Source organism: Dendrobates tinctorius, unplaced genomic scaffold (assembly GCF_039654945.1).
Source record: "Dendrobates tinctorius isolate UK_male_01 unplaced genomic scaffold, ASM3965494v1 ptg000028l, whole genome shotgun sequence".
In the NCBI taxonomy this organism is placed as follows: domain Eukaryota; kingdom Metazoa; phylum Chordata; class Amphibia; order Anura; family Dendrobatidae; genus Dendrobates; species Dendrobates tinctorius.
In genome coordinates this window covers 33,460,126-33,487,516 of record NW_027361696.1, presented here as the reverse complement: position 1 = coordinate 33,487,516, position 27,391 = coordinate 33,460,126, and the positions used below count along the sequence as shown (strand labels likewise).

General features: G+C 45.2%; 1 protein-coding gene across 4 annotated transcripts in view; it reads right to left on the bottom strand.

Moving 5' to 3' along the window:
• Window positions 1–27,391, bottom strand: part of MAG (myelin associated glycoprotein) — a 157,425-nt gene that overhangs the window by 24,218 nt on the left and 105,816 nt on the right. For all 4 annotated transcript variants that reach the window (XM_073570550.1, XM_073570549.1, XM_073570551.1 and 1 more), the window contains exons 3-5: window positions 10,703–10,778; window positions 1,995–2,363; window positions 1,423–1,719 (exon numbers count right to left, since the gene is read on the bottom strand). In XM_073570550.1, the coding sequence (XP_073426651.1) occupies window positions 1,423–1,719; window positions 1,995–2,363; window positions 10,703–10,751 (715 nt within the window). In that variant the 5' untranslated portion in view covers window positions 10,752–10,778. The remainder of the gene's footprint in view (window positions 1–1,422; window positions 1,720–1,994; window positions 2,364–10,702; window positions 10,779–27,391) is intronic.

The following is a 27,391-nucleotide window of genomic DNA, read 5'->3' as shown; positions in this document are numbered from 1 at the left end:
TATTTTTGGAAATTATATGGCTCATATCCTGCTTTTTTACCTCTGTAAACCATCAGTTGTCTCTCAGCTACTGAGTAGAGAAAAGTTACTATGATGTCTCCCATACACAACACACAGACATGAGGGACTCATGCTCTCCTTTCTCCTTTTAGCACATGTTTAGAAGCAGGGGAACTGTGAATGCAGATCTAAGGTGACATAGCACGTACTAGAAGGTTACAGCATGCTGAACACTGTACAGTAATACTGAGCAGCATAGCTGTGAATCCTGCTCTGGAGAAAACTAAAACACTTACTGCAAAGCAGAAGCATGAAGGACATTATACAGCAGTACAGAGCAGTGTAGCTGTGGACCTAGTTATGAGTCAGATAAAACACTCACTACAAATTTGCAACATGATATGCCTGTGTGTTATGTACCTGTCCCAGATCCATGTCTTGCTTCCATCACCCCAGTCCACTGAAATCTGTTGTACTTAACATCAGCCTTTGCAGATGGCATGGTGTGATCTCATGTGGTTATCTGCCTGGGCCTGTATAACAGCTATCAAGACACACACCTGCATCTTGATACTATGACTTAAGTGTTTCTAAGACTTTCAGTTTGTTAGTGCACTGCGTCTGTCTGTGGATTCCAGTAACTCTGCTACCTGTGTGCAGTCTCAAGGAGGTCTCCTGTCTGCTTGTGGCTTCCAGTAACTCAGCTACCTGTTTGCGGTCTCCAGGACATCTCATTTCTGCCTGTGACTTACAGAAATTCTGCTACCAGTCTGTGGTATCCTGAATGTCTCTGGGCTGCTTGCAGCTTTCAGTAACTCTGCAACCGGTCTAAGGTCACCAGGATGTCTCCTGTCTGTGTGCGGCTTCCAGTTACCCTGCCACCTGTGTGCGGTCTCCAGGACATCTCCTGCTTCCAGTACCACTGCTGTCTGTGTCTTGCTTGCTTCACCCATCTGCTGCACTGACTCTCATGGCCCGTGTGCCAAATCGGACCTTGAGCTTGGTAGAACCATCTGACCTAGGCCTAACACTGTGTTGCTGCCTCACTCTGCTTTTTATTTTCCCCCATCACAACCTCTCTAAAGAGATACAGTAGATGTAATCAAATACTTCCCTGAGCTGTTAAGCCATTTTGGTTTGAGCAAGATGAATATTAGCAGTGTGAATAAGGCAGGGGAGAGGAGAAGTGGCTTACAAGTGGAGAAAGAAGAACATTTTTCTAATAAAATATATTACAAACTATTTATATTTTTTTATACTATACAGTATATTAATAAGGTTTTTTAAGTAAGATTAATCATTTAACTATGGAAAAAAAAATTTTGGGGGGGGGATTTAGGTTCAGTAACTAAAAGATGCACCTTAAGAATACAGGGCTTTGGTAAGTAATTGATCATTAGTAGCCCTTCAGGGGTAACTTACATTTTACATCCATTGTAGCAAAACCTTTATACTCCAGTTCAGTGTTTTTAAATGTGACTTTACAACCCAACCGCTGGCCATGGTTTTTATGTGATGGAAGGAACCTCAGGGTAGATATCTGCTTCCATGCGCCATTGTTTTCCTCAATACGGGCGTACACGTTATGATGCTCCAGTCCTTCAATGTCCATCCAGGTCACAGTAGGCTTCATGTCCGGACAGTTATCATCTACTAAGCAAGTGATCTCAGCTTCGGAGCCTGATATAATCTCTTGAGGCTGAACTACAAAGGGTTCGTCTACGAGAAAAAAAAATCAATGTTACCCATAGAAAATACAATTTATCCATTTTGTCCCTGGGCAGCTACATATTTAATGGTTCAAAAAAGTTCATTACTAAAACGAAATAAGTTGGAATAACAAGATAAAGAACACTCTACCCCAAAAAAATTCTACTCGACGTTCCACCTATTAGGAAGTTCTCTGCACTTTTCCAAAGGGTTTTGGGCAAAAATGTAAATTTTAAATATCTATTTTCACACACACACACACCACCCACAAAATAAACCATTACCTAATATATAGAAGTTGGCATGTTCTGAGTAGGTATATTGATTGTAGCCTCCCAAATCGGCTCGGAAGTAGTATTTTCCCTGAAGTTCATTGGTGACTTTGTCAATCTGTATCGAGCAGTTTAATCCTTGAAGGTCCCCAATTATCTTTGAACGACCAATGTACATTTCATGTGCAGAGTTGGTTTTTGAATTCAAGACCACAGGGGGAAAGTTCCTAGGATACGGACTGTTAAAGTACCAGATACCATGTACGACTGACGGCCGAATATCTTCGGGGTAATCGAAGTTACATGGGATGGCCACACAAGTTTCCTTAAATGCCGAGATGGATGGAGGCATCCAAGCTGACCAGTGTCTGCTCAAAACACCTTGAATGGAGTCAATCATAGATAGAAATCAATCATTGCAAGTGGAAACACTAAATTAATTAGCATTTTTTGTTTTTGCTTTTTTACATCTACCTTGACTTTACCATCTGAATGAAATACCCAACACCTCCAATGGCAATCTATAGAACTTGTAGACTATGTCTACCAAGTGAATGGATCTAAATCATAAAAAAATATTTTTTTCCATATTAGGTGATTCATTTTGAATTTTAATTCTTAGACAGTTTTCTTATCATTTTTCTATTTATGTAACAATTTGAAAAAAATAATAATTTGGCCGCATCTGTGATAACGCCCGCCAAAACACCAGGATCCAGCCAACTTGAACCACAGCCATTGTTCTTGTTATTGATCCAGACAGATTCTTCTTCTATGTGTGGGACGACATTACCAACTCAATCTGTGCTGGTGTTATATCAATCATTTACTGTTAAGAAAGAGGAGTGAAAAAAAACAGCAGAGAGGGAGGAAATACAAAAAAAAAATTGCAGGTATCTTAACTAAATACTCCCCTCCCCATTTATTGCCTATACGCAGTGTCGAACTGGACATGTACTTATGCTTCTATATAGTAATGAACGTAACAGTTTGTTACATGAATGATGAGATGCCGTCACTGTATATGGTGAATTAAGTGTATTTTGCTAACTACTGCTCATGTAGGGGGCCCACCGGGGAATTTACTTGTTTCCCGGTGAACCAGTCCAAGCATGTCTATGTGCAACCCTATAGACAGACTTTTCAAACTTTTTAAAAAATTTCTGAGAAGTTTTTGAACTGATCTTTCTTTTTGGTTTGTGTTGAGTCTTTTTTTTTTGTCTGGGCTTGCTGCTTTTGTTATATGTTTTCCTGAAGACAGCAGCGGAAGAGGAACTCAAGTCCTCCAGAGTTGGAACCACTTTTTGCTCAAGGTCATCAAGGGAGGTCCTAAATTTTATTGTATCTGATGTTTGGGATGGGGAATCTCACTCATTGCTTTTTGATGGCTTGGTCTCTCTTATATGCTATATTTATGTCCAAGATAATTTTTGGCTCTAGTAGAAGGAGATATGAGGTGCTCATACACTTTGTTCTAAGGGGTAAGGTTTCTCTTTGTGGAGAGTGACATACCAGCTCTGGCTTGTCAAGGTAAGGAGGCTTACTCGCCGTGCAATGCTCCTCTGGGAAAATAATATGCAAATTGCCTCTTCAGAGAGGAAGAGGACTTGAACTCTATAGCGCCACCTGTTGGAAGTAGCGATCCTACAAGTCACAATCATCCCTTTAACGAGTCTTGTAATATGACTTAGGATAAACACGGTGTCTGCAAATTGAGATTCTGATTTGGCTTTTACCCTAAGTCATATTACAAGACTCGTTAAAGGGTTGATGTGACTTGTAGGATCGCTACTTCCAAGAGGTGGCGCTAAAGAGTTCAAGTCCTTTTTCTCTCTCTGAAGAGGCAATTTGCATACACTTTGTGTAACTATTGGCACGGTTGACCGCCAGCTATCTATCCAGACTTCCACGTGCACATGGACACTCAGTCTAGACTCTTCTGACTTATCTGCCTGGAGAACAGAAGTAAATTCAAATCCCTGGATCTCTATCTCACCCCTGCTTCATCTGGAGAGTCAAAACATTAGACAGTTGACAAAACCTGTGGAATTGATGGCTTCGACCAACTTTAATCCAATGTGTATAGGCACTTTTAGGTTGCGTTCACAAACCTTTTTTATTACTTAGTAATTAACTCCTGTAATGGTCACCAGTATACAAAATAGGAAAACATTTTGTAAAATTACTATGTGATAGGACTAGTGTAAAATGAAGTATAGAAACCAATGTCAGGCAGCTGCTGCCAAAGCTAATAAGATTATGCGGTACATAAAAAGATGCACAAGATGAGAAAATTTACAAATCACTAAAGACCAGACATTGAATATTTTGTGTTGAGGTAATAAATGGTCAAGATGAACTAGAGAAAGATTATCAAAATTAGGTTAATTTTGTTTTTAAAGGGGACTAATAACTATGTACTGTATATCCCAGGTCACTACCGAAATTGATCACATGATCTAATGAATACCAAAGACTGTTAATATAAAAAGAGCATATTCACTACGTCTATAGGGAAGTGGCTTCTACACCTACATTGAAGAGGATTCTTTACTGTAAGAGCAGTGAGGCTTCCGAAGCTCTCTGCCAAGGAAAGTTGCAATAGAGAAAAACTTGTACATTATTTTTAAGAATTCAAACCAGTTAGTGATACATATTCGGTTTGACAAATCTATTTCTAGACTGTATAATTTTGTATTAGATTTTCTGCACACAAATATGTGGACGGCCATAGAGTCTGAGCTGCTGTTAACAGGCTTTAGAGAAAAGCTTTACAGACAGTAGACAGCATTAGTATGGAGATGCTCATTAACTTCTGTGGAGGAGTGTTGTGGTCATGCTCTATGATCCTGAGCAAGGCGGAAGGGGTGAGCTGTGACCATCATCTATTGTGTTATATGGTAAAGTGTTGTGAGCATGCTCTGTGACCTGCACAGAGGTCATTGTGCAAGGAGGAGGAGGAGTTGAGCTGTGAGCAACAACAATTAGCGTCTTTGGTAAAGTGTTGTGGAAGTGCTCTGTGATCTTTGCAGAAGTCACAGTGAAACGAAGAGAAGAGGGTGAGCTGTGACCAGCACCTTTTACCTTGTATGGGAAATAATATTTTACTTGTACTTTGACATGAGCATAGTGGAGGAGGAGGCGAGCTTTGAGCATTACCAATTATCTTCCATTGTAAAGTGTTGTGGAAATACTCCATGATCTTTGCAGAGGGAGGAGGATGTGAGCTGTGATCATCAGCTATTATCTTTTATTGGAGAGAATTGTAAGCTTGTACTTTGACCTGTGCAGTGGTCATTGTACAGGTAAGGGGAGGAGGTGAGCTCTGAGCATTACCAATTATCTTCCAGGGTAAAGTGTTATGGAAATTCTCAACAATTTTTGCAGAGGAAGGAGTAGGTGAGCTGTGATCATCAGCTATTGTCTTTTATTGGAGAGAATTGTAAGCTTGCTCTTTGATCTATGCAGTGGTCATTGGCCAGGGAGTGGGTGGAAGTGTGCTCTAATCACACTATTCTATTCTATTCTAAATGGGGAATATCATTGCATCTGTCTGCAGAAAGTCTCAGTTGTTTGCTTTGCAGACTAGTGGCCACCTCCCCCGTTGCTAACACCCACACCTGCACATCCAGTTGGAAGAATGTCTCAAATGGGGTACCACAGGGTTCAGTCCTGGGCCTTGTATTGTTCAACATCTTTATCAATGATTTAGCTGAAGGAATTGAGGGTAAACTGATTAAATTTTCCGATGACACAAAGCTAGGAGGGATAGCTAATACAGAGAAGAGAGAGAGAATTAAAAAAGATATAAATAAACTGGAGCAGTGGGTAGCAACTAACAGAATGTTTTTTAACAGGGAAAAATGCAAAGTACTACATCTGGGCAATAAAAATGAAAAAATCATATACAGAATGGGAGGAATAGGCCTAAGCAACAGCACATGTGAAAAAGACTTGGGTATACTAATAGATCACAGACTGCACATGAGTCAACAGTGTGATGCAGCAGCAAAAAAGCAAATGCAATTCTAGGATGTATAAACAGAAGCATACAGTTTAGATCACGTGAAGTCATTATTGCCCTCTACTCCTCTTTGGTCAGACCTCATCTGGAATACTGTGTCCAGTTTTGGGCACCACAATTTTAAAAAAGACATCAACAAACTGGAGAAAGTTCAGAGACGAGCGACCAGAATGGTGACCGGTCTGCAAACCATGTCCTATGAAGAACGATTACAGGATTTGGGAATGTTTAGCTTGCAGAAGAGAAGACTGAGAGGAGACTTAATAGCTGTCTACAAATATCTCAAGGGCTGTCACATTGTAGAAGGATCATCTTTATTCTTATTTGCACAAGGAAAGACTAGAAGCATTGGAATGAAACTAAATGGGAGGAGACACAGATTAGATATTAGAAAAAACTTTCAAACAGTTAGGGTGATCAATGAGTGGAACAGGCTCCCACGAGAGGTGGTGAGTTCTCTTTCAATAGAAGTCTTCAAACAGAGGCTGGACAGACATCTGTCTGGGATGATTTAGTGAATCCTGCTTTGAGCAGGGGGTTGGACCAGATGACCCAGAAGGTCCCTTCCAAATCTAGCATTCTTTGATTCTGTGATTCTATGACCTGGTTGTTTATAACACCCTACTTCCTGTTGGAAGGTGCGGGTGTTATTTCCTGTTTGCACTTCTCTGTTGAGACTTGGAGCTGTAGCAGTCTGCTAAGGTCCTCTTGGAGTTGGAGGGCATCGGCATGTCTCTATGAGTCTACTCAAGCTAAGTGTCCCCCTTATTGCATTTATCCTTTGTGTCTTTAGTGTTAGTGGGATTAACTAGTGTCATCCTGTTCTTCCTGGTGCAGGGCTTATTGCCAGGGTCACACAGGGATTAGGTATCCTGCTCGGTGATAAGTGCGGAACCTATATAGGGACAGCAGGACAGACAGGGTGGCAGTAGATCAGTTAAGGGGTCTCCACTTCCCCCTTCCCTAGTGTTTGGTTCCCCTTCACTTATCCCTTTGTGTTGTACTTAGTCTGTCCTACACTGAGCATGACAATATATTATCTATGAAAGTGATAGAAAGAAAATGCTGCTGAAAATTGATCTCTTATGTGGCTAAGTGGCCAGAGGGAAAATTATAAATAATGATATAGAAGAATAAAAATGATAAGTAAAATTCGTTTAACCCCTTTCTGCCATATGACGTACTATCCCGTCCATGTGCACTGGGACTTAATTCCCAGGGACGGGATAGTACGTCACAGCGATCACGGCCGGGTGTCAGCTGATTATCACAGCTGACACCCGGCACTATGTGTCAGGAGCGGTCACGGACCGCCTCCGACACATTAACCCCTGGCACACTGCGATCAAACACGATCACAGTGTTCCGGGGATTAGGGAAGCATTGGCAGGGAGGGGGCTCCCCCCGTGCTTCCCTGAGCCACCCAGAGCAGCGCGATGTGCTGCGCTGCTCCGGGGGCCTCCTTCCCTGCAGGTCCCCTGATCCAAAATGGCGGCGGGGGCCTGCAGGGAGCCGGCTTCCTCAGTGCCTGCAGAGCGCAGGCATGAGGAAGCCTTCTGCACTGCCTGTGACAGATCGCTGATCTGTCACAGCGATCTGTGATGTGACAGATCAGCGATCTGTCACATGACAGTGATGTCCCCCCTGGGACAATGTAATAAAGTTAAAAAAAAAAGTGTAAAAATAATTTATAAAAAAAAACGCTAAATAAATAATAAAAAAAAAAATTCCCTAATAAATTCATTTTTTGGAAATTAAAAAAAAAAATAAAAGCACACATATTTGGTATCGCCGCATCCGTAACGACCCACCCTATAAAACTGTCCCATTAGTTAACCCCCTTAGGGAACCCCTTTAAAAATAATAAAAAACAAAGCAAAAAATAATGCTTTATTATCATACCGCTGAACAAAAAGTGCAATATTGCGCGATCAAAAAGACGGATATAAATAACCATGGTACCGCTGAAAACGTCATCTTGTCCTGCAAAAAAAGGGCTGCCATACAGCATCATCAGCGAAAAAAAAAAAGTTATAGCTCGCAGAATAAAGCGATGCAAAAATAATTATTTTTTATATAAAATTGTTTTCATTGCATAAAAGCGCCAAAACATAAAAAAAGACATAAATGAGGTATCGCTGTAATCACACTGACCCAAAGAATAAAACCGCCTTATCAATTTTACCGCAAGCGGAACGGTGTAAACGCACCCCCCAAAAGAAATTCTTAAAATGCTGGTTTTTGTTCATTCGGTGTCCCAAAAAATCGGAATTAAAAGCGATCAAAAAATGTCACGTGCCCGAAAATGGTACCAATAAAAATGTCAACTCGTCCTGCAAAAAAATAAGACCTCACATGACTCAGTGGGTCAAAGTACGGAAAAATTATAGCTCTCAAAATGTGGTGATGCAAAAACTAATTTTACAATAAAAAGCGTCTTTTAGCGTGCGACAGCTGCCAAATATAAAAATCCACTATATATAGTGAATCAAACCCCCCGTTATCTCCCCCTTAGTTAGGGAAAAATAATAAAATTAAAAAAATGTATTTATTTCCATTTTCCCATTAGGGCTAGGGCCAGGGCTAGGGTTAGGGTTAGGGTTAGGGCTGAGATTAGGGTTAGGGGTGTGTTGGGGATAGGGTTGGAGTTAGAATTGAGGGTTTCCACTGTTTGGGCACATCAGGTGCTCTCCAAACGCAACATGGAGTCTGATCTCAATTCCAGCCAATTCTGCGCTGAAAAAGTCAAATGGTGCTCCTTCCCTTCCAAGCTCTGCCATGCGCCCAGACAGTGTTTTACCCCCCCATATGGGGTATCAGCCTACTCAGGACAAATTGCAAAACAACTTTTGGGGTCCAATTTCTCCTATTACCCTTAGGAAAATAAAAAAATTGGGGGCAAAAATATCATTTTTGTGGAAAAAAACATGATTTTTTTATTTTCACGCCCGGGCGTTATAAACTTCTGTGAAGCACTTGGGGGTTCAAAGTGCTCACCACACATCTAGATAAGTTCCATGGGGGGTCTAGTTTTCAAAATGGGGTCACTTGTGGGGAGTTTCAACAGTTTAGGCACATCAGAGGCTCTCCAAACGCGACATGACACCCGCAGACCATTCCATCAAAGTCTGCATTCCAAAACGTCACTACTTCCCTTCCGAGCACCGACGTGTCCCCATACAGTAGTTTTCTCCTACATATGGGGTATCAGCGTACTCAGGACAAATTGGACAACAATTTTTGGGGTCCAATTTCTCCTGTTACCCTTGGGAAAATAAATTGGGGACTAAAAGATCATATTTGTGGAAAAAATATGATTTTTTTATTTTCACGCTCGGGCGTTATAAACATCTGTGAAGCACTGGGGGCTTCAAAGTGCTCACCACACATCTAGATAAGTTCCTTGGGGGAATGGTATCATTAGTGGGGGTTTCAACTGTTTTTGTACATCAGGGGCTTTCCAATGCGACATGGTGTCCAATCTTAATTCCGGCCAAAAAAGTCAAATGGTGCTGCTTCCCTTCCGAGCTCTGCCATGCGCCCAAATAGTCGTTTACACCCACATGTGGGGTATCAGCGTACTCAGGACAAATTGCACAATAACTTTTAGGGTCCTGCTACCCTTGGGAAAATTAAAATTGGGGGTGAAAAGATCATTTTTGTGGAAAAAATATGATTTTTTAATTGTACGGCTGTACGTTATAAACTTCTGTGAAGCCCTTGTGGGTTCAAAGTTCCAAAATGGGGTTACTTCTGGGGGTTTCCACTGTTTAGGTACATCAGGGGCTCTCCAAACGTGACATGGCGTCCGATCTGAATTCCAGTCAATTTTGCATTGAAAAAGTCAAACGGCGCTCCTTCCCTTCTGAGCTCTGCCATGCGCTGAAACAGTGGTTCCCTCCCACATATCAGGTATTAACATACTCAGGATAAATTGCACAATAACTTTTGCAGTCCAACTTCTCCTGATACCCTTGGTAAAATAAAAAAAATTAGACCTGAAGTAATTTTTTTGTGAAAAAAAGTTAAATGTTCATTTTTTTTTAAACATTCAAAAAATTCCTGTGAAGCACCTGGAGGGTTAAAAAACTTCTTGAATATGGTTTTGAGCACCTTGAGGGGTGCAGTTTTTAGAATGGTGTCACTTTTGGATATTTTCTATCATATAGACCCCTCAAAGTGACTTCAAATGTGATGTGGTCCATAAAAATAAAATGGTGTTGCAAAAATGAGAAATCACCTGTCAACTTTTAATCCTTATAACTTCCTAACAAAAATAAATTTTGGTTCCAAAATTGTGCTGATGTAAAGTAAATATATGTAAATTGTTATTTATTAAGTTTTTTGTAGTGCCATATCTCTGTGATTTAAGTGCATAAAAATTCAAAGTTGGAAAATTGCAAAATTTTCAAAATTTTCGCCAAATTTCCATTTTTTTCACAAATAAACACAAGTTATTTGAATGAAATTTTACCACTAACATGAAGTACAATATGTCACGAGAAAGCAATGTCAGAATCACCGTGATCCATGGAAGCGTTCCAGAGTTATTACCTCATAAAGGGACAGTGGTCAGAATTGTAAAAATTGGCCCGGTCATGAACGTGCAAACCACCCTTGGGGGTTAAGGGGTTAACATGAAAACTACATCATTTTCTGATATCATGTTCCCTTTAAGATTGATTATTCCTCTTACCTTTCAAGAGTATTAATATAAAAGGAAGGGATTTCCACCGCCATTCCATCTTCTTCTAAACCAGTAGATAAACTCTCTGTAATAAAACACATAAAATAACATATTGGATGAGTTACCCAATGATAGAAGAGCAGTAGTGTACCAAGGATGCATCGCCACTCCATGCAGATGGCTATAATGCAGTAGTCTATCGGTGGGGTCAGACTACAAACTGCACATCTGACCTCTGGACAATAAGTATCAGGAAGGTTCGAAAACCGCATTACTTTCTGCTCAACTAAAGGCTGGTCTGGCCAAAAGGTTTGCATCACAAGACCCAGCACAAGGGTCCAAAAACGATCTCAGGCTCAGATTTAGGAGAACTCTTTAAATTCATAGAAAGGTTAATGATTTCGTAAGGAGTCGCCAATAGTACACTCAGAATAGAAAGATGTAATTGGAGATTACTCATGTGTGGTGATATCTCGCAGCTCTGTGATGTGCGTAGGAGGGAAATGAAATCTATGAAATATGAATCGAAAGACATAAACATTGCAATTGTAGTAGATGTCAAGATGTTTTAACGAGTAGGAAGACTTCAGAGGCTTCGCTCACACATGACGGGGATGACAGATCTCACTAGAGATAAATGTACACATTGTGTAGAATGGCAAACGGTGCGTTACTGAGCTGTACGCTTATTAACATATTGGAGGAGGGGAAGAGAGGGAAGAGAATAATGTGTCTGCAAAAGGTTTTCGGTGCCCTAAAAATCTGAGCATTTATCGTGCGCCATGTTGCAGCCAGGTTCCACCTACTTTGAAATTGATTCTTCACTGGAACATGTTTAACCTGTTCCTGACTGGAATTTTTTTGTGCCTCGTTTTATTTCCTTTTTCTTCCAAAGGCCATACCTTTTTTTCTCTTTTTCCCCATTCACATTGCTGTAAAAAGGAACTTTTTTTCTGGGTGAGTTGTAGTTTTGAATGACACTGTTCATTTTACCATTTAATGTACTGAAAAATGAATAAAAAATCCAAAGTGTAATGACATGGTGAGCAAAAATAGGAAAAACAGAATTCTATTTTTTTGGTGGGGTGGATCATTCATGACAAAAATGACCTGGTGACATCAGTTCAGTAAGTTTATGGCAATATTAAACTTCTAACGATTTTTTATTTTTAGCAGTTAGACAAAATGCCTAACTTTGTAAAAAGGAAGAGTCACCAAACTGTATAAATCGGACGAGGATCACAACGCAAAACTCGGACTGGCTCTCTCGACCCAGAATGCACACTGTCATGCTTTGGTCAGGAGAGTCAATGGCCAGTCCGAGCGTTGCGTTGCGAGTTATACGGCCGCCTGACCTTTCTCAAATACAGATTTAATTTGTGTCGCCATTTCTTGAGTCATGTAACTTTTCTGTCGGTGGCGCCGTATAAGGGCTTGTTTTTCGATTGTAGAGCAGATGTTTATATTGATATTGTTTAGGGATACATACAATGTTTTGATTGCTTTTTATTGCCTCATTTGTGCAATGATTGAAAAGTGGAAATTCTGGTGTTTTGATTTTTTTTTTTAGTTTATCACATATTTAAATAAATTTTATATTTTGATAGGTCCAACTTTTATTTACACGACGACACTAAATATGTTTTTTTTTTAATGTAAAATCTCCTTATAGAGAGTTAGGCAAATTTATAGTTGTGGAATTTAAATCTATTTGAAATTTACTAAAATGCTTATTCTTTTTTTTTTATTTCACTCTGTGCAAACCCAGTAAAATAGCGGCTGGCTATTGGTTGATAAAAAGAAAAAAAAAATAATTAAAAACTAAATAAAACTAATACTCACCACTCTGGCCACTTCCGCTGCTCACTGCATCCACTTAGCGTCACCGCATACTGTACCTTCATGCTAGGCCAGTATGACATTGCGGCCTGAAGTTACAGCTTAGTGTAAAGATGCAGCGGCAGTATGAGTATACAACTGTTCGGGGGAGAGCGAGCAGCACAGTTTGCATGGTGGGTCCGTGAGTATCTGATACTTTATACAATATTGGTGACATACATCTGCAAGCGGATTGAATGGCAGACCATTCTGAAAAATTGTGAGGACCAAAAGAAGAAAGCCAAAACGTGATCGAAGAAGGATAGGAACAATCATAAAAGTAAAATACCTTTGTTAGTACAAAATTTGGTAAGTGGTAACACAAGAAGTATATCACAAAAACCATTTACGTGCATATGTTATACAATATGTATTAAAAATGGCGTATCATAGAACTGCATATTTACAATAGTCCATTATCATTAACAAGTAGATAGGATGCCCTTTACCAGGGCTAGATACAGCTTAATATGGACTTTAGTGACCTTAGGCTAGTTTCACACTAGCGTTTATTCGACGCTATTCCCTGCCCGCCCCTGCAGATCGTGCGCTGGCCGTGCGCTAGTAGGATTCTGGCGTGCGCTGCGCACTTTTGAAGGTGCGCCGTGCGCGCCGAAATGCAACATGCTGCGTTTGGCGTGCACGGGCGCACCTTCAAAAGTGCGCAGCGCACGCCAAAATCCTACTAGCGCACGGCCAGCGCACGATCTGCGCACCCCATGCTAAAGATAGGGTGCGCAGATCGCAAGCGTCCATGTGTGATAGTAGGCGGCGATGACGGGATGGGGCGGGCAGGGAGCCGGCAGGGGGCGGGGCTTAGCGGCGCCGTGCGCTGCATTGAATAAACGCTAGTGTGAAACTAGCCTTAGTGATTTAGAAGTAATAGCTGGATCAAGCCTTGAGGAGTTACTGGAAACAATGGAAAAGTGCAGTGTGCAGAAAGAGGAGACAGCTGCCGCATGGTAATGAATATACAGAAAGATCTGATTACCTGGTGGGTGATGGATCAATATGGTTGTGGGTGATGGAAGAATACAGATCTGCTCCACTGACCATCGTTGAACCATGGATTCGTTTGGAGAAAGCCAGGATTGGGACCCGCCGGTCGCCAGGTTCCATGGAGATGGTTGGATAAGACAGGTGGTGACTCTCGTGTTAACTGGCTCTGGACCTCTTATGGACTCTGTGGACTGTCATCTCCATATGCTTGTCATTATCTCCTCTCTGTGTGTACCACAGGTGGGGTAGTGACTGGGAGCTCTGACATATCATCTGCCATTATCCTGGTGGGTCAGCGGAACGGTGAGACTCTGTAATGTGCACCATCTTGGTGACTTTTGCTGGGACTGGTCTATGTGTTATCTGCCTGTTTTGTGGTTCAATAAAGCATTGCCATACTGTTTTACCTCTCCCTGCGTTGTATGAGTAGCATTTTGCCCACACTAACGAGAAAGCGGGTGTTAGGCGGGACGATCCCTGGTCCATGCAGTTCTGGCTAGCGGACTTTGGCGCCCGCCAACTCCCCATTTCCCCACAGTTATGTTATACATTTTACAATTATTTACTTCAGCATCATTAATCCATGATTTTATCAGTAGGCAATTATAATTCCCTGATCCTGGGCACCGGAGTCCAACTGGAATTATGACTTGTGTAATCCCATTAGTCTTCAACTGGTTTCAGGCCATTTTTAGATTTGTTTTAGACTTTTTAGCCATTAAATCCCTCCTTCAATTGCATATTTAATTAGCCCTGGCCACCCTACCTATATATATTGTAGAGATTCACTCTCCCTGGTAGGCCTTAGGTAGCATTCACACAGGCAATGCAGTTTTGATCCAAACACATGCAGTTTTTATTGCTTTCCACAGGTTGCACAGCACGAAAACAAACTCAAACATAAATCCCTGGTGTTGTCCAGGTGCAAACTAGAAACCTCTTTCTTCCTTTTCCCTGGTCAGTGTACTTTATAATGGACCTCACCCGTTGTAAAGCAGGAAAACGGATGCAGTAACGCAGAGGCGCAGAGCAAGGGTCAACAAGAGTGCGATTTAATTAACAATAACAAACGCCTCGCAGTGAGATAACAGAAAGGGGGAAACAGGTTAAACAGTGTAATTGTGGTTCAACACAAGTCTTTTTATCAACTTTAACTTAACGTGACTCTGCTGTCCTTTAATCGCTTGCAGTTCGATGGATGATGGAATGCTGGCAGAGGCCGACACTGCGTCTTCAGGCTTCCCTGCCCAACACACGGTCTCGCTTCTGGTGGCAGCGCCCGGTCACTGGTTTTGCCCGCTGAGCCCCTAGTCCACTGAACTGCAGAGCTAAAGTGTGAAACTCTGCACAAGTCTCCACTCGGCGTGTGCTCCCCTGCGCATGTGAGCAGGTTGCAGGATGCAGTGACAGACAGAAGGCAGAGCAAGGGTTAACAACTTTACTTAACAGGGAATACCCCACACAGGGAGGTAAATGGTTAACAGGGGCATAAAACAGTTCAGGTGTAAATAATATGCAGAGATAATGAATACGGTAACGGCAGTTCTGTTGTACACTTATTGTGTCAGAAGTTTCTCCGACTGTAGATGCTCCTTGAAAGTCAGTAGTGCCAACAACATCTGGCACGGTGCTTATCAAAGAAGGTCCTGCTGGTAATGGTGGTCTGTCTTCTGGCAGCAATGGTCGGTGTCCAGGGACCTTCCACTGGGCCCATACTCCATATACTGATGTGGCCTGAGGAGCGTGAGCCACGGCACTGTCTGAGCCCGACGTGGCCCGGCAGATATACCCTGGTGAATCGGGGAGCAGATGGCAGTCCTGCTCCCGATCTCTCTCTCTCTGGCAGCACGCACGCAGTACTCACTAGCCCAGAACATTCAACACCTCGCTTCGTGGTGACCAATGGGCACAATGCGCATCTCTCCTCACAGTCTCTGTCAGCGGTGGCGGTGTTTGGGCGCGGGCCTGTGCTGTACGGATGCTCCGGGGCCGTAGCACTCACTGGTCCCTGCTGTGCACTGTCTGCTACCGCCAAGTCTCTCTCTAGGTCTGCTGCAGTCCGTCGCAGCGCCAGCGGGTCGGGTGCAGAGCGCACTGCCTGCCCTGCTGCTTGCATGCTGATGGTAGGGGCCTCTCTGCAGCTTCGCACGCTTTCTACCTCAGCTTCTGGCCAGGTTCTCTCACTAAACACGCCCCCAGCTTCCGGGCCAGAGCACCGGTCTGGTCCTTTTTGCCTTCCCCCGGGAAACAAGGGACGCAGCCTCAACGGTTAAGGACCCCACTCTACACAGGTACCTGCAGCCCGGTCTTCCTCCTTACATGCACACGCCGATAACTGGATGCACAATGCACAATGTTTTACTTGGCACTTGTCCCTCGTTACACCCACGGGAACCTGAATACCCACACAGCACTGCTTCACTCGGCATCCGTCTCTCTGTGCACCCATTGGTACCCAGGAGTCCTCACTGAACCCGTCCCGGATCTCTACTCTGCACTTCAGCTCGCTTCTCAGTGTGCAGCTGGTTCCTTCTCTCTCTTCCCTATGGAGGGAACTCTCTGAATCTTCCCACATTCAATTTTCTCTCTTCCCCATGCTTACCACACCCCTTCTCTCTTAGTCATGGGTTCTGTCCAGCTCCCATTTCCTTCCCCCCTGCAACACTGGTCACGGCCTTGGCAGTTCCGGACCCAGTGTCCTGTAGGTACTCACAGCCTGGTCTCCTTCCTTACGACCCCATTCTCCTTTAACTCGCCATTCCTTCACTAGACGTTCGCATTCTTTCACTCCTTGTATGATTCACTGCCAGATGAATTGATATTGTTCATAATGGGTGGGAGGCACTCCAGCTGATGTCCACTCTGATAGGTGTAATCCAGGTTGACTGGTAGGAGGCAAGGGGATATTTTGTTCCGATGAATCTGCCGGTTCTGTCGCTTTGAGCATTGGCACTTCAGTGCTCACTTCCTTGGTGGCAGTAGACATTGAATTTTTAAGCTCTGGGGCGAGGCTGACATCTCTTCTTCGTCGAAGTCGAAAACTGTCGAAGTAGATGCATCGGTGATGTTCGGCACTCCTTTTCCTTCCTCAGGACCCTGGGACAGACAGGGCCGCAACATGCTATAATGAACTATCCGGGTAGGCTCTCCTTCTTCTTGTTCAGATTAGACTTCATACACAAGCCTGTCAGAACTGACTCGGCGTGTCACCAGATGAGGGGGTCTTCTCCCATTCGTGTTCCAGTTTTCCTTGGGGTCGCTTGTTCTGGATCAACATCCAATCTCCTGCTCTCAGAGCTGTCCCTCAAGTAGGCTTCTTTTCAAGGTGCTATAGTTCTTGGAACTTCGTCTGCACCAGCCGGTGTAGAGTATGCAGTCGATGTCGGTGGTCCCAAACAGATGAAGACACCCCCCATCCACGGGTATTCTTCTTCTGAGTCTAACTCCAACCCGGTGATCTCTTGTCCCTTTTGCCCGGACAGCAAGGTATACGGGGTGTATCCCATTGTACTGTGCACTCGATTGTTGCACACCCACACCAGTTCAGCCACAAACATAGGCCACCGTATCTTCCGATCTTCCTCCAATGTTTGACGCAAATGGATCAACAACCAATTAAAGCGCTCGCAAGCTCCATTCCCTTGAGGATGATAGGGTGTAGTCCTTGACTTCTCAATCCGATGCAAATGATGTAACGCTTCCATCACTTGACCTTGGAAGCAAGTGCCTTGGTCAGACAGGATTCTTTTTGGGCAACCGTACACCCGGATGAAGTCTCGTCAAATGGCCTGTGCAGCTAACTCAGCAGTCTGGTCCCAGGTAGGAGTCATTACAACAAACTTCATCAATAGCCCCAAGGAGGCAGAAGTCACGATGTTATGTGTCAGGACCCTCTGCTCTGGAGGTTTAGCTAGTTCATAGCTCTGATATCTTTGACAGGCCTCCTCTACTGCAGTCCTCAATCCAGGGTGATACACCAGCTTCTGTAACCACTGGAATATTTTCTCCGAACCAAAATGAGCCCCTCTCTCAAAGGCCTCCGTAGCACCACACGGATCATCTTTTCTGGGAGCACTACTTGCCAAGTGACCCCAAATTCTCATACTAGTTGTTCTCTTCTGTATAGCAATCCATCTTCCAAGTGAAGCCTCTCCCACTGTTTCAGAATCTGCAGAGCCCCTGAAGACAGCGCGTCTCTCTCTCGCAGGCTGGGAAGTTGCTTCAGGGCCACCCACTGTCTCAGCTGGGCAAGTTCTTTATCTGCTTGCTGGAGTTGCACCCAGTCATCCCAAGGTTGTCTCAGCACCCATTCTCCAGACGCCTGTCACGTCTCCGTCAGATTTGGGGCCTGCTGTTCCGGTCGCCACTTCGCCGTCAGACTCGGGGACGGCTGTTCCTGCCTCGGCCACTGGGAGGCGCCGTGGTTCTATTACGTTGCCATCAGACTCAGGGCCTATGGTCCCAGCTTTAGCCACTATGAGGCACCGGTCTGTCACGTCACCGTTGGATTCGGGGCCTGCTGTTCCGGTCACGGCCACTAGGAGGCGCTGGACCGCCACTTCACCGTCAGACTCGGGGACGGCTGTTCCTGCCTCGGCCACGGGGAGGCGCCGTGGTTCGCCAGTGAGTTATGGTGGTGACAGAGAAGTGACTCCTGCGCAGGCATCTGGTGGGTGCAGGCTCCGCCCCTCTGTCAGTCGTCAGGGGGTTACTGCATCACCATCTAGCCTGGTCCTGGGGGCGGCCCTAATGACATCACCAGTCCAGGAACCTGTGAGGGATGACCTGATCCCTCAAATACCTTGGGACTGGTCTTGCAAGCCGCCGGATATATTCTTGGTTCCCCTGTGTGCTACTTAGTGATTGATTTCTGTTTGACTCTGACCTCAGCCTGGATTTCTGACCCCTCTATTGCCTGACGATTTTGTACTTCTGCTACTCTCCTGGTTTGTGACCTTGGCCTGGATATTCTGACTCTGCTACTTCCTAACGATTCTGTACCTCTGCCGCCCTCCTGGTTTTTGACTCTGACCTTGGCCTGAATTTGACTCTGCTATTGCCTGCCGTTTTTGTACTTCCCTCTGACGACCGTCCTGCTCTGGCCGCTGCTCATATTCAGACAGCTACCTCCTGGGCTCTGTTGTAAATCCAGATCCCTGTATAGGGGTAAAGGGTATCAGTGTTTCTCGGGGTGTTGTCTGGCTGCAGCCCAGAACCGCAGACGGACGTTACACCGCCTCTCCGATCTGCCCTGTGTCACCACCAGTGACCTAGCAATGTCCCTAAAACCAGGAATCTCTTCTACCTCCAATTCTTCATCTCAGTCGCATTCGGGCTGCTCATGAGTCACTTTCGAGAGAGCATCAGCATGTGTATTCTCGGCCCTGGCCCGGTAAGCCCGGTAAGCAATCTTGTATTGATACTTCACCATGCGGGACACCCACCGTTGTTCAAAACTCCCAATTTTGCTTTTTTCAGGTGGGCTAGGTGCACACTAGGACTTCGGACCCCGACAAATACTCTGAACTTTTCGGTCATTGCCCACATCAACAACAGCAGTTCCAACTTGAAAGAGCTGTAATTGTCCGGGTTCCATTCCGAGGTGTGAAGAGACCAGCTTACATAGGCTATCACTCATTCCTTTCATTCCTGCATTTGTGATAGAACGCCCCCCAGACCATGTAGACTTCCATCAGTGTGAAGGATGAAGGGCTGTGAGAAATCCGCATAGGCGAGTATTGGGGCCTCTGTCAAGGCCATTTTCAAGGTTCTAATGACTTCTTCCTGGCTGCTTCCCCATTGAATAGCTCGATTCTTCAAACCAGATGGCACTCCCTTTAGTAGTTCCTGTAGCGGATTAGTGAAATGAGTGAAATTCTTCACCAATCTTCGGTAGTACCAGGTAAGCCCCAAGAAGGTCCGAACGTCTTTCACTTTTGTCAGGGTGGGCCACTCTTGCACAGCTGCTATCTTTTCACACACAGGCCGCACTCCTTCACCGGATACAATATGTCCAAAATACTCAATTTGTTTATGGAAAAGGTGACAATTTTGAGGCTTCACCTTCAGGCCGTGACTCTGCAGCCGACTCAACACTTGCTCCAGCTGCCGAAGATGTTCTTCAAAGGTGGTCGCGTAGACGATGATGTCAGCAAGATAAATGAGTGTTGCTTAAAAATTCAAGTCTCCAAAGCATCTCTCCATCAACCGCTGGAATGTCCAGGGGGCGTTGGTCAGGCCAAAGGTTAACCTATTAAACTCAAACAGTCCTATAGGCAGTATGAACGCCGTCTTTGGCTGGTTGTGTTCATCCATGGGTACCTGCTGGCCAGATCCAGGGAAGAAAAGCACTTTGCCTTTCCCAAGGCAGACAGTGATTCCTCAATTCTGGGCAATGGATAGGAGTCCCGCACTGTACAGGCATTCAGTTGTCTGTAATCAACACAGAAGGGCAGAGTTCCGTCCTTCTTCCGGACTGAAACAATGGGAGCCGCCCACGGGCTCCGACTTTCTCGTATGACCCCGCTCTGCAGCATGTGAGCCAGCATCTCCTTTACTTCTTTATACATCTGGGGATGTATCTGCCAATATCTTTCCTGAACTGGTGCAGCATTTCCTGTAGGAATTTCTTGGGTGCTAGCTTGAGTGCACTCGAAGTCATCTTCATGATGGGCAAAGACCTGTTGATATCAATCTAACACAGCTTCTACCTGTTGTACCTGCTGAGGCTAGAGTCCCGTAAATTCGGCCCGCTTTTGCTCCAAGATTCGGCAGCCCTCCCTCACGCCTGCAGACGAGTGTTCCAGTGTCATTGTAATGGCTAGGGTCCAGGGATCTCCTTCCATTACTGCCAATTGCACGGCTTCCGGTTGCACCAGTTTTTCTGGCATTCCCAGGGCCTGAGCCACTTCACTCAGATGAAAGGGTGAGGCTATCTTCGCCAAGGTTGACGCACCGCACTACAACATTACCATCATGGACTGTGGCCAATGTTCGAGCTGTGAGGAGTCCAGGGGGGTACCTGTTCTACTAATGTTAGCTCTATCTGCACCTCCACCCCCTCGAGGGGCGTACAGGCTCGTACTGGCAACGTGAGAACCGTCTGACCAGGCGGTAGAGTAAGTTTAGCAGCTGCGGGAACATCACCTTTCCTAGAACCTTCCCTTCACTTGACGTTTCCTGAGCCTGAACAGCTCGAATCAGTTGCTGAAATGCCTTTCTTTGGGGAGTTCGCGGACTCCAACGGTCCAAAAAGGCCTCTTGCGGCACACTGATCAGGAGAGTTCTGATCTCTATCAGCACATTCATCCCGAGAGTCACCACAGACCCGCCACCAACATCCCTGGCGACCAACACAATCCCTTTTCAGCCTACATCCTTTCCACACACTCTGATCTCCATCCAGACCACCCCTGCAACCGGGATGGGCAACTGGTTGGCGGCTGTCAGTCTGATCACTGGGCCCCACTCCGGCCATGCCACTTCTGGAAAATGACATCTAAACCAAAGCTTCTGGCATTGTGGTCACTTGCGATCCGGTATCAATTAAACAATGAACTGTTCGCCCATTCACTTCAGCCCAGACGGTAGGGCTCGTAGAGATTAAACCTCCAGGACTCCTGTCTCTCCTTGGTCTTTCAGGCGCTGGGCTACATCCCCCAGCCACGGAACCCACTAGTTTAACGGCTGCTGTGGTAGGGACCGTCCCCATCTCACACAACTGCGGGCATAATGTCCAGTGTTCCTACATTTGAAACAAGTCGGATCCGATTCTGTACAGGTCAGTCTCGTTCCCTGACGAGGCTCAACGAGCAAGCGGGTCTCTGATTCGCTCCTATCTCTTGAAGTATTTTGGGCTGAAGCGGGGGCTCTTCTAAGGCTGGGCCACTCATGTCGGATTTCTTGCATTTCCTTCCGGATTTCCCAGGCCGATTCTGGTTCAGCTGCAGGCGGGGTGGGTCGCTCATTGCTCTGGACCATCCCTGCCATCCCCTGTTCCTGCTCCACGCGCGCTTCCACCCCTATTTTTAGGAAGGTTATACGCAGTTTAGTGTGCAGGTGCTCTCGCAAAGCTTGTTTAAGCGGCGCGTCCCTGAGGCCCGCCACAAACTGATCCCTCAGTATCACATCAGGGGGTCCGGCTCCTATAACCCTCGCATCATCCCACTTAGCGATATGCGCATTCATCTCCGGCAGGATCCACTTCCTCTGGACGCGATGAAACAGTCGCATCCGTAACGTTGATTGGATCCCCATTCAACTCTTCCAGGATCTGCATCACCTTGTCCAGCGTATACTGTTCATGGGAGGATGAAACATCACAGAACACCGAGCTTCACCATCCAGGGCCATCACAGCAATCTCCGCTTGCATAGCAGGGGTCATGGGGTGCATCCTCAATATGCTTTTAACTCACTCGGTTCAGTCCCACAACATTATATTACTTCCCGTAAATTTTGGGAGATTGCTGAGCATGGCCCTCAGTGGCAAGCTAAACCTCGGGGCACTCATGATTGATTGGTCTGTTGCCTCTGTGTTCAAGGACTGCATCCTGCTGACTACGCCAAAATGCAAAGCAAGAAAACGGATGCAGAAACGCAGAGGCACAGAGCAATGGTTAACAAGAGTGCGGTTTAATTAACAATAATGAACTCATCACAGGAAAATAACAGGAAGGAGGAAACAGGTTAACCCCTTCATGACAGCCAAAACATATATTTACTGACCTGAGATATAAGGGAATATCATCCCCATACAGGTGCCAATCCAGCAGCTGTCGGCTGTCCACTATATCTGACAACTTGCTGTATCACAAATGATAGGTGTTGGCACCATCCATATCTGTTTAACCCCTTAGTTGCTGCTGTCAAAAGTGACTACATCAAATTAATGGTTAATAGATTGTGGGGGCTTGCACTTTAATCTAATTGACACACAGAGATCATGGTTGTGTGGTCCTGATGTTTGCCATAGCAGTTCATGGCCAAATAGCGGCCTTTAGAGTCTCCCGGCTACAGTGGCCAGTTCAGAAGTTAGTGACATTTAGGTGGTAAACAAACACATTTTCATTCCGGCTATACCACTTTGCATTAATTCCTGAAAATCACCTGAAGGGTTAATAAACTATCTGACAGAAGTTTTCAATATGTCAGGGGGTGCTGTTTTTAAAATGGTATCATGTTTGGGGTTTTCCAATATATTGCACCCCTAAAGTCACTTCAAACTTGGATAAGTCCCTCAAAAAAATAAATTTTGTAAATTTCCATGAAAAATTATTGCTACATTTTTAAACCTCCTAAAAGGCTAACAAAATAAATTAGCGTTTTCAAAATGGTGCTGATATAAAGCAGCCATGTGGGAAATGTTATTTTTTAATGTTTTTGTGTGGTATGACTATCTGGATTAAAGGGATAATCATTCAAAGTTTGAAAATTGCAAATTTTTTTACATTTTTGTCAAATTTCTCATATTTTTTTATAAATAAACACAAAATATATCAATCTAAATTTACCACTATCATAAATTATAATGTGCCATGAATTGTTGAAGCATTCCAGAGTTATGACCACATAAAGTGATATTGGTCAGAATTTAAAAAATTGGCCCGGTCACGAAGGGGTTAAACAGTATAATTGTTATTCAAAGCAACAGTCTTTTTATCAACTTTAACTTATCGTGACTCTGATTTCCTTTAGTCGTTGCAGTCCGATGGATGATGGAATGCCAGCGGAGACCAACACTGCGTCTTCAGGTTTCCCTGCCCAACACACGGTTTCGCTTCTGGCGGAAGCGGGTGGTCACTGGTTTTGCCCACTGAGCCCCTAGTCCACTGAACTGCAGAGCTGAAGTGTGAAGCTCTGCACAAGTCTCTACTTGGCGTGTGCTCCTGTGATGAACGCAAGCAGGAGGCACGCCGTTGCCACCAAATTGTGACGAACGGTGCAGCCGGTGCCACCAAAACGTCACGATCCCACCACCGACACGAGTTTGTCAGCGGACGGAGGGACGTGACGCACTGCCGGCACACGGCTATCACAGACACAGTGGGGGCTTATCTTAGTTATCCCACCACTGGCACCATGTGACAAAAACACAGCAAGCTAATCTTGCTCTAAAGGTACTGTCACACTTAGCGATGCACCAGCGATCCCGACCAGCGATATGATGCGGTCAGGATCGCTGGTACATCGCTAAGTGGTCGCTATTGAGCTGCCACACAGGCAGATCTTACCAGCGACATCGCAGGGGTCGGGGGTCGCTACTTAGCTGTCAGACGAGGCGATCCTGACGTCCTCCCGCCCGCGTCCACGCGTTGCTCGTCTCCACAGCAGGAAGCCCCAGCAGGAAGCTGACGACGAGAAACAGTCCTGGACGTTCTCGCGCGATCAGCGATAACCAGCGGGGGAGCGGGTCGTAGGTAAGTATTACACACAGCGATATCGCTAGCAATATCGCTATAACGTCACAAGTTATAGCGATATTGCTAGCGATATCGCTTAGTGTGACAGGCCCTTAACAATATATCGCAGGGGGGGTATTTTGGTTGCCCCACCACTGCTAACAACCTTCCAAGAACTGCGGGGATTTATGTATATCCCGCTTTGTCAGTTCCACTTTGGAACTCGCAGCTCTCCGGCGCCCCCCTTACCCTCAGGTCAGTCAGGGAACTTGTTGTGTACGGGCCACTAAACTACTGCAGTAAGGGAATTATCAATGCTGTGGCCGCAGCCCCTCATTCAGCATGTAAGACCCGTCCGTACTGCCAGCTAGCCTAGCCAGCCGTGCACACCACACTGCCACCAGCCACGCTTTACTTAATCAAAGAGTTTATTAAGAGGGTCCGCGGCAAACCCCAAATTAGTAGCAGTTATCTAAAAAAGGCACATAGTTCGTTTCTTAGAGCACGGAGTCAAACTGATAATTTTACAATTTATTCCCCAAAGTCGGGCAGTGATTACAAATACAAAAGATGTAATAAATTGAGACATTACATATGTACAAATATAAAACAAAGTGGATGAAAAAACAGAAAGTAATACTCACATGTGCGTAGTTGGTATTAGACAGACCATGTGGCTGGGGGAGGGGCGCTTAACCAAACGTCCCCACTCATCGGCACATCTATCTGGCAGGAGGACTCCAGCTGAACTGACTGGAATTTGGTAGGGAATGCCTATAGGCTAGGGTCTGTGACCTCATGAAATGGGCGGTCTGGAGAGGTCGAACCTCCTTCTCTCCAAGTTAGGATTTGGCTACAAAACTTAGAATAACTATATCTGAACGAGAAAAGCCCATACCAACACACATAGGGCATCATTGTTTGTGATTTACCGAATAGAATCCGAAGACACCAAGCATGCCATACTTAGGACACTCCGTTTGGGAGTAATCCATATCTCAGTTTCTGGAGAGATTAGGATTATGAAAATTAGAGATTGGTAAGCTGCTTTCGTTGCCTACGCAGTGATATGGTTATTATATCTCTGAGTTGTATGGTTTTTGCAATATGACTTGTTTTAATACTTCCCATATACTGGCATCCAGCCTCGGCCAGAACAAAGAGATCTTTTCCCCCTAGCTGTGCTTTGAGAGGAAATGCCCGGTATCAGGTTTCATATGTCGGCAGAAAGCACACACACAGACAGCTGCTAAGGGGGGCAAAAGGAGGGGGCTGTAAGGGAGGGGGGAAGTGTTGTCAGCTCACAGTGGACAATGTCCTCAGTAGTGTGAAATGGGAGATTTCTAGAAGGTTCTATAAGCATCATACTTTATAGACATTTTACATTACAGCTCCCCTGTGCACATGCCAATAACTGGATGCATGCACCACGATGTTTCACTTGGCACTCGTCCCTCGTTACACCCTCGGGTACTTGAATACCTGTACAACACTGCTTCACTCGACATACGTCTCTCTGTGTGCCCACTGGTACCCGAGAGTCCTCACTGAACCCGTCCCAGATCTCTGCTCTGCGCTTCAACTCGCTCTGCAGTGCACAGCCGGTCCCTGCTCTCTTCCCTCCGGCGGGAACTCTGAATTTTCCCGTGCTCGATTCTCTTTCTTCCCCATGCTTATCACACCCCTTCTCTCTAGGTCATGGGTCCTGTCCGGCTCCTATTTCCTCCCCCCCGCAACACTGTACGCGGCCACAGCCGTTCCGGACCCGGTGTCCCATAGGTACCCACAGCCTGGTCTCATTCCTTACACCGTCACCCTATAGAGTTTCTGCCATTGGTTAAGGAACATGTTCTTCCCTGTGGAATTAACACAGCTACCTGATCCCCAGGCTTAAATTGTCTCTCTTGAGCCAAGCACTTATACATCCTGAATTGTTACACTTGGGCCTTGAGGAGGTGCTCTTTTACCTGTCCCTTCACTTTGTTCATATGACACAACAAAACCTTATGCCTGGCCCCTTGCTGAAACCGACTATCAGCTCCCGCCTCCTGGGGTACCCCATTTACATTATCCAGTTACCTTTTACTGTTAAGTTTCTGAGCTGAGACTGTTCAGACTGCCATGGTTAAGCCCAAACATTCCATAAGATCTGCCTTCAGCCTGTCTTTCTGCTTGGCATCCTGAAGGGTGAGGTCATAGTTTGCTTTCTGCTGTTCCCCCATAAGGTACAAAGCTAGTACCGCTGCCCATTGCTCTGGGGCCAGTTTCTCGCTGTCTGCTAGCCTCTCAAATACAGTCAGGAAAGTCTGCATGTCATCTTCCAGCGTCATCTTCTATGAGACCTCCCGTACTGTTCGCTTCACCTGGATACCTTCACTTTGGCTGGCTGGCTGGTGATGCCATCTCCCTGGCCTGGAAACTTTCTGCCGGAGAGCCATCTGCTGCTGATGTTGCTGATGCAACTGCTGGATCAAGAGTTTGTTGGTTTCTTGTTGGTCAGGTTGCTGTTGCTGGATATTGGCCTGGACCAGTTCCTTAACCCCTTATTATCCAATGACGGGCATAACTGTTTTGAACAGCTGACATGTGCCCGCAATAGGCACAGGTGGAATCGCGATTCACCTGCGCCTATTAACTAATTAAACGCCGCTGTCAAACGCTGACAGCGGCATTTAACCGGTGCTTCCGGACGCTGGGCCAGAAATGAGCGCATTGCTGACCCCGTCACGTGATCGTGGGTCAGCGATGCGTTGGCATAACAACCAGAGGTCTCCTGGAGACTTCTATGGTTGTTGATGTCGTATTGCTATGAGCGCCACCCGGTGGACGGCGCTCATAGCAATTCAGCATTTCTGCTACATATAGGCGATCTGACGCCAATATAAACAACCTCTTTCAGGCTGTGTGCCCACGCAGCATTTTTAAACATTTCTGCAGCACTTTTTGACAAGCGATTCTGCTGCAGAAACGCTTAAGAAAAGCATCCAATTGATTTTTAATGAAAAACGCACGTTGTGCCAATGGTGCGTTTTTAACTGCTGTGGAAACGCTTAGCGATTAAAAACGCAGCATGTTCATTAATTTTGCGGAATCGCACGCGATTCCGCATACCATCAATTATATGGGCAAAAACGCTTAGGAAAACGCATGCAAAAACACTTGACAAACGCTTACAAAAGCGCGTCAAAAAACGCATGCGTTTTCCTGGGAGCAGGGTGTGCGATTCGGCTCAGGTTTATTCTGCTTCAGAATCGCTACGTGGGCACATAGCCTCAATTTATTTAATTACGGTGGACTTTCTTTTAATATGCAATATTTATTAGCGATTTCAGTTATTTTTGTAAATATAGGCGATCTGAGCATCGCCTATATGTGACAGAGCCGATCGAGTTGTGGATGCTTCTAGCCTCCCATGGAGGCTA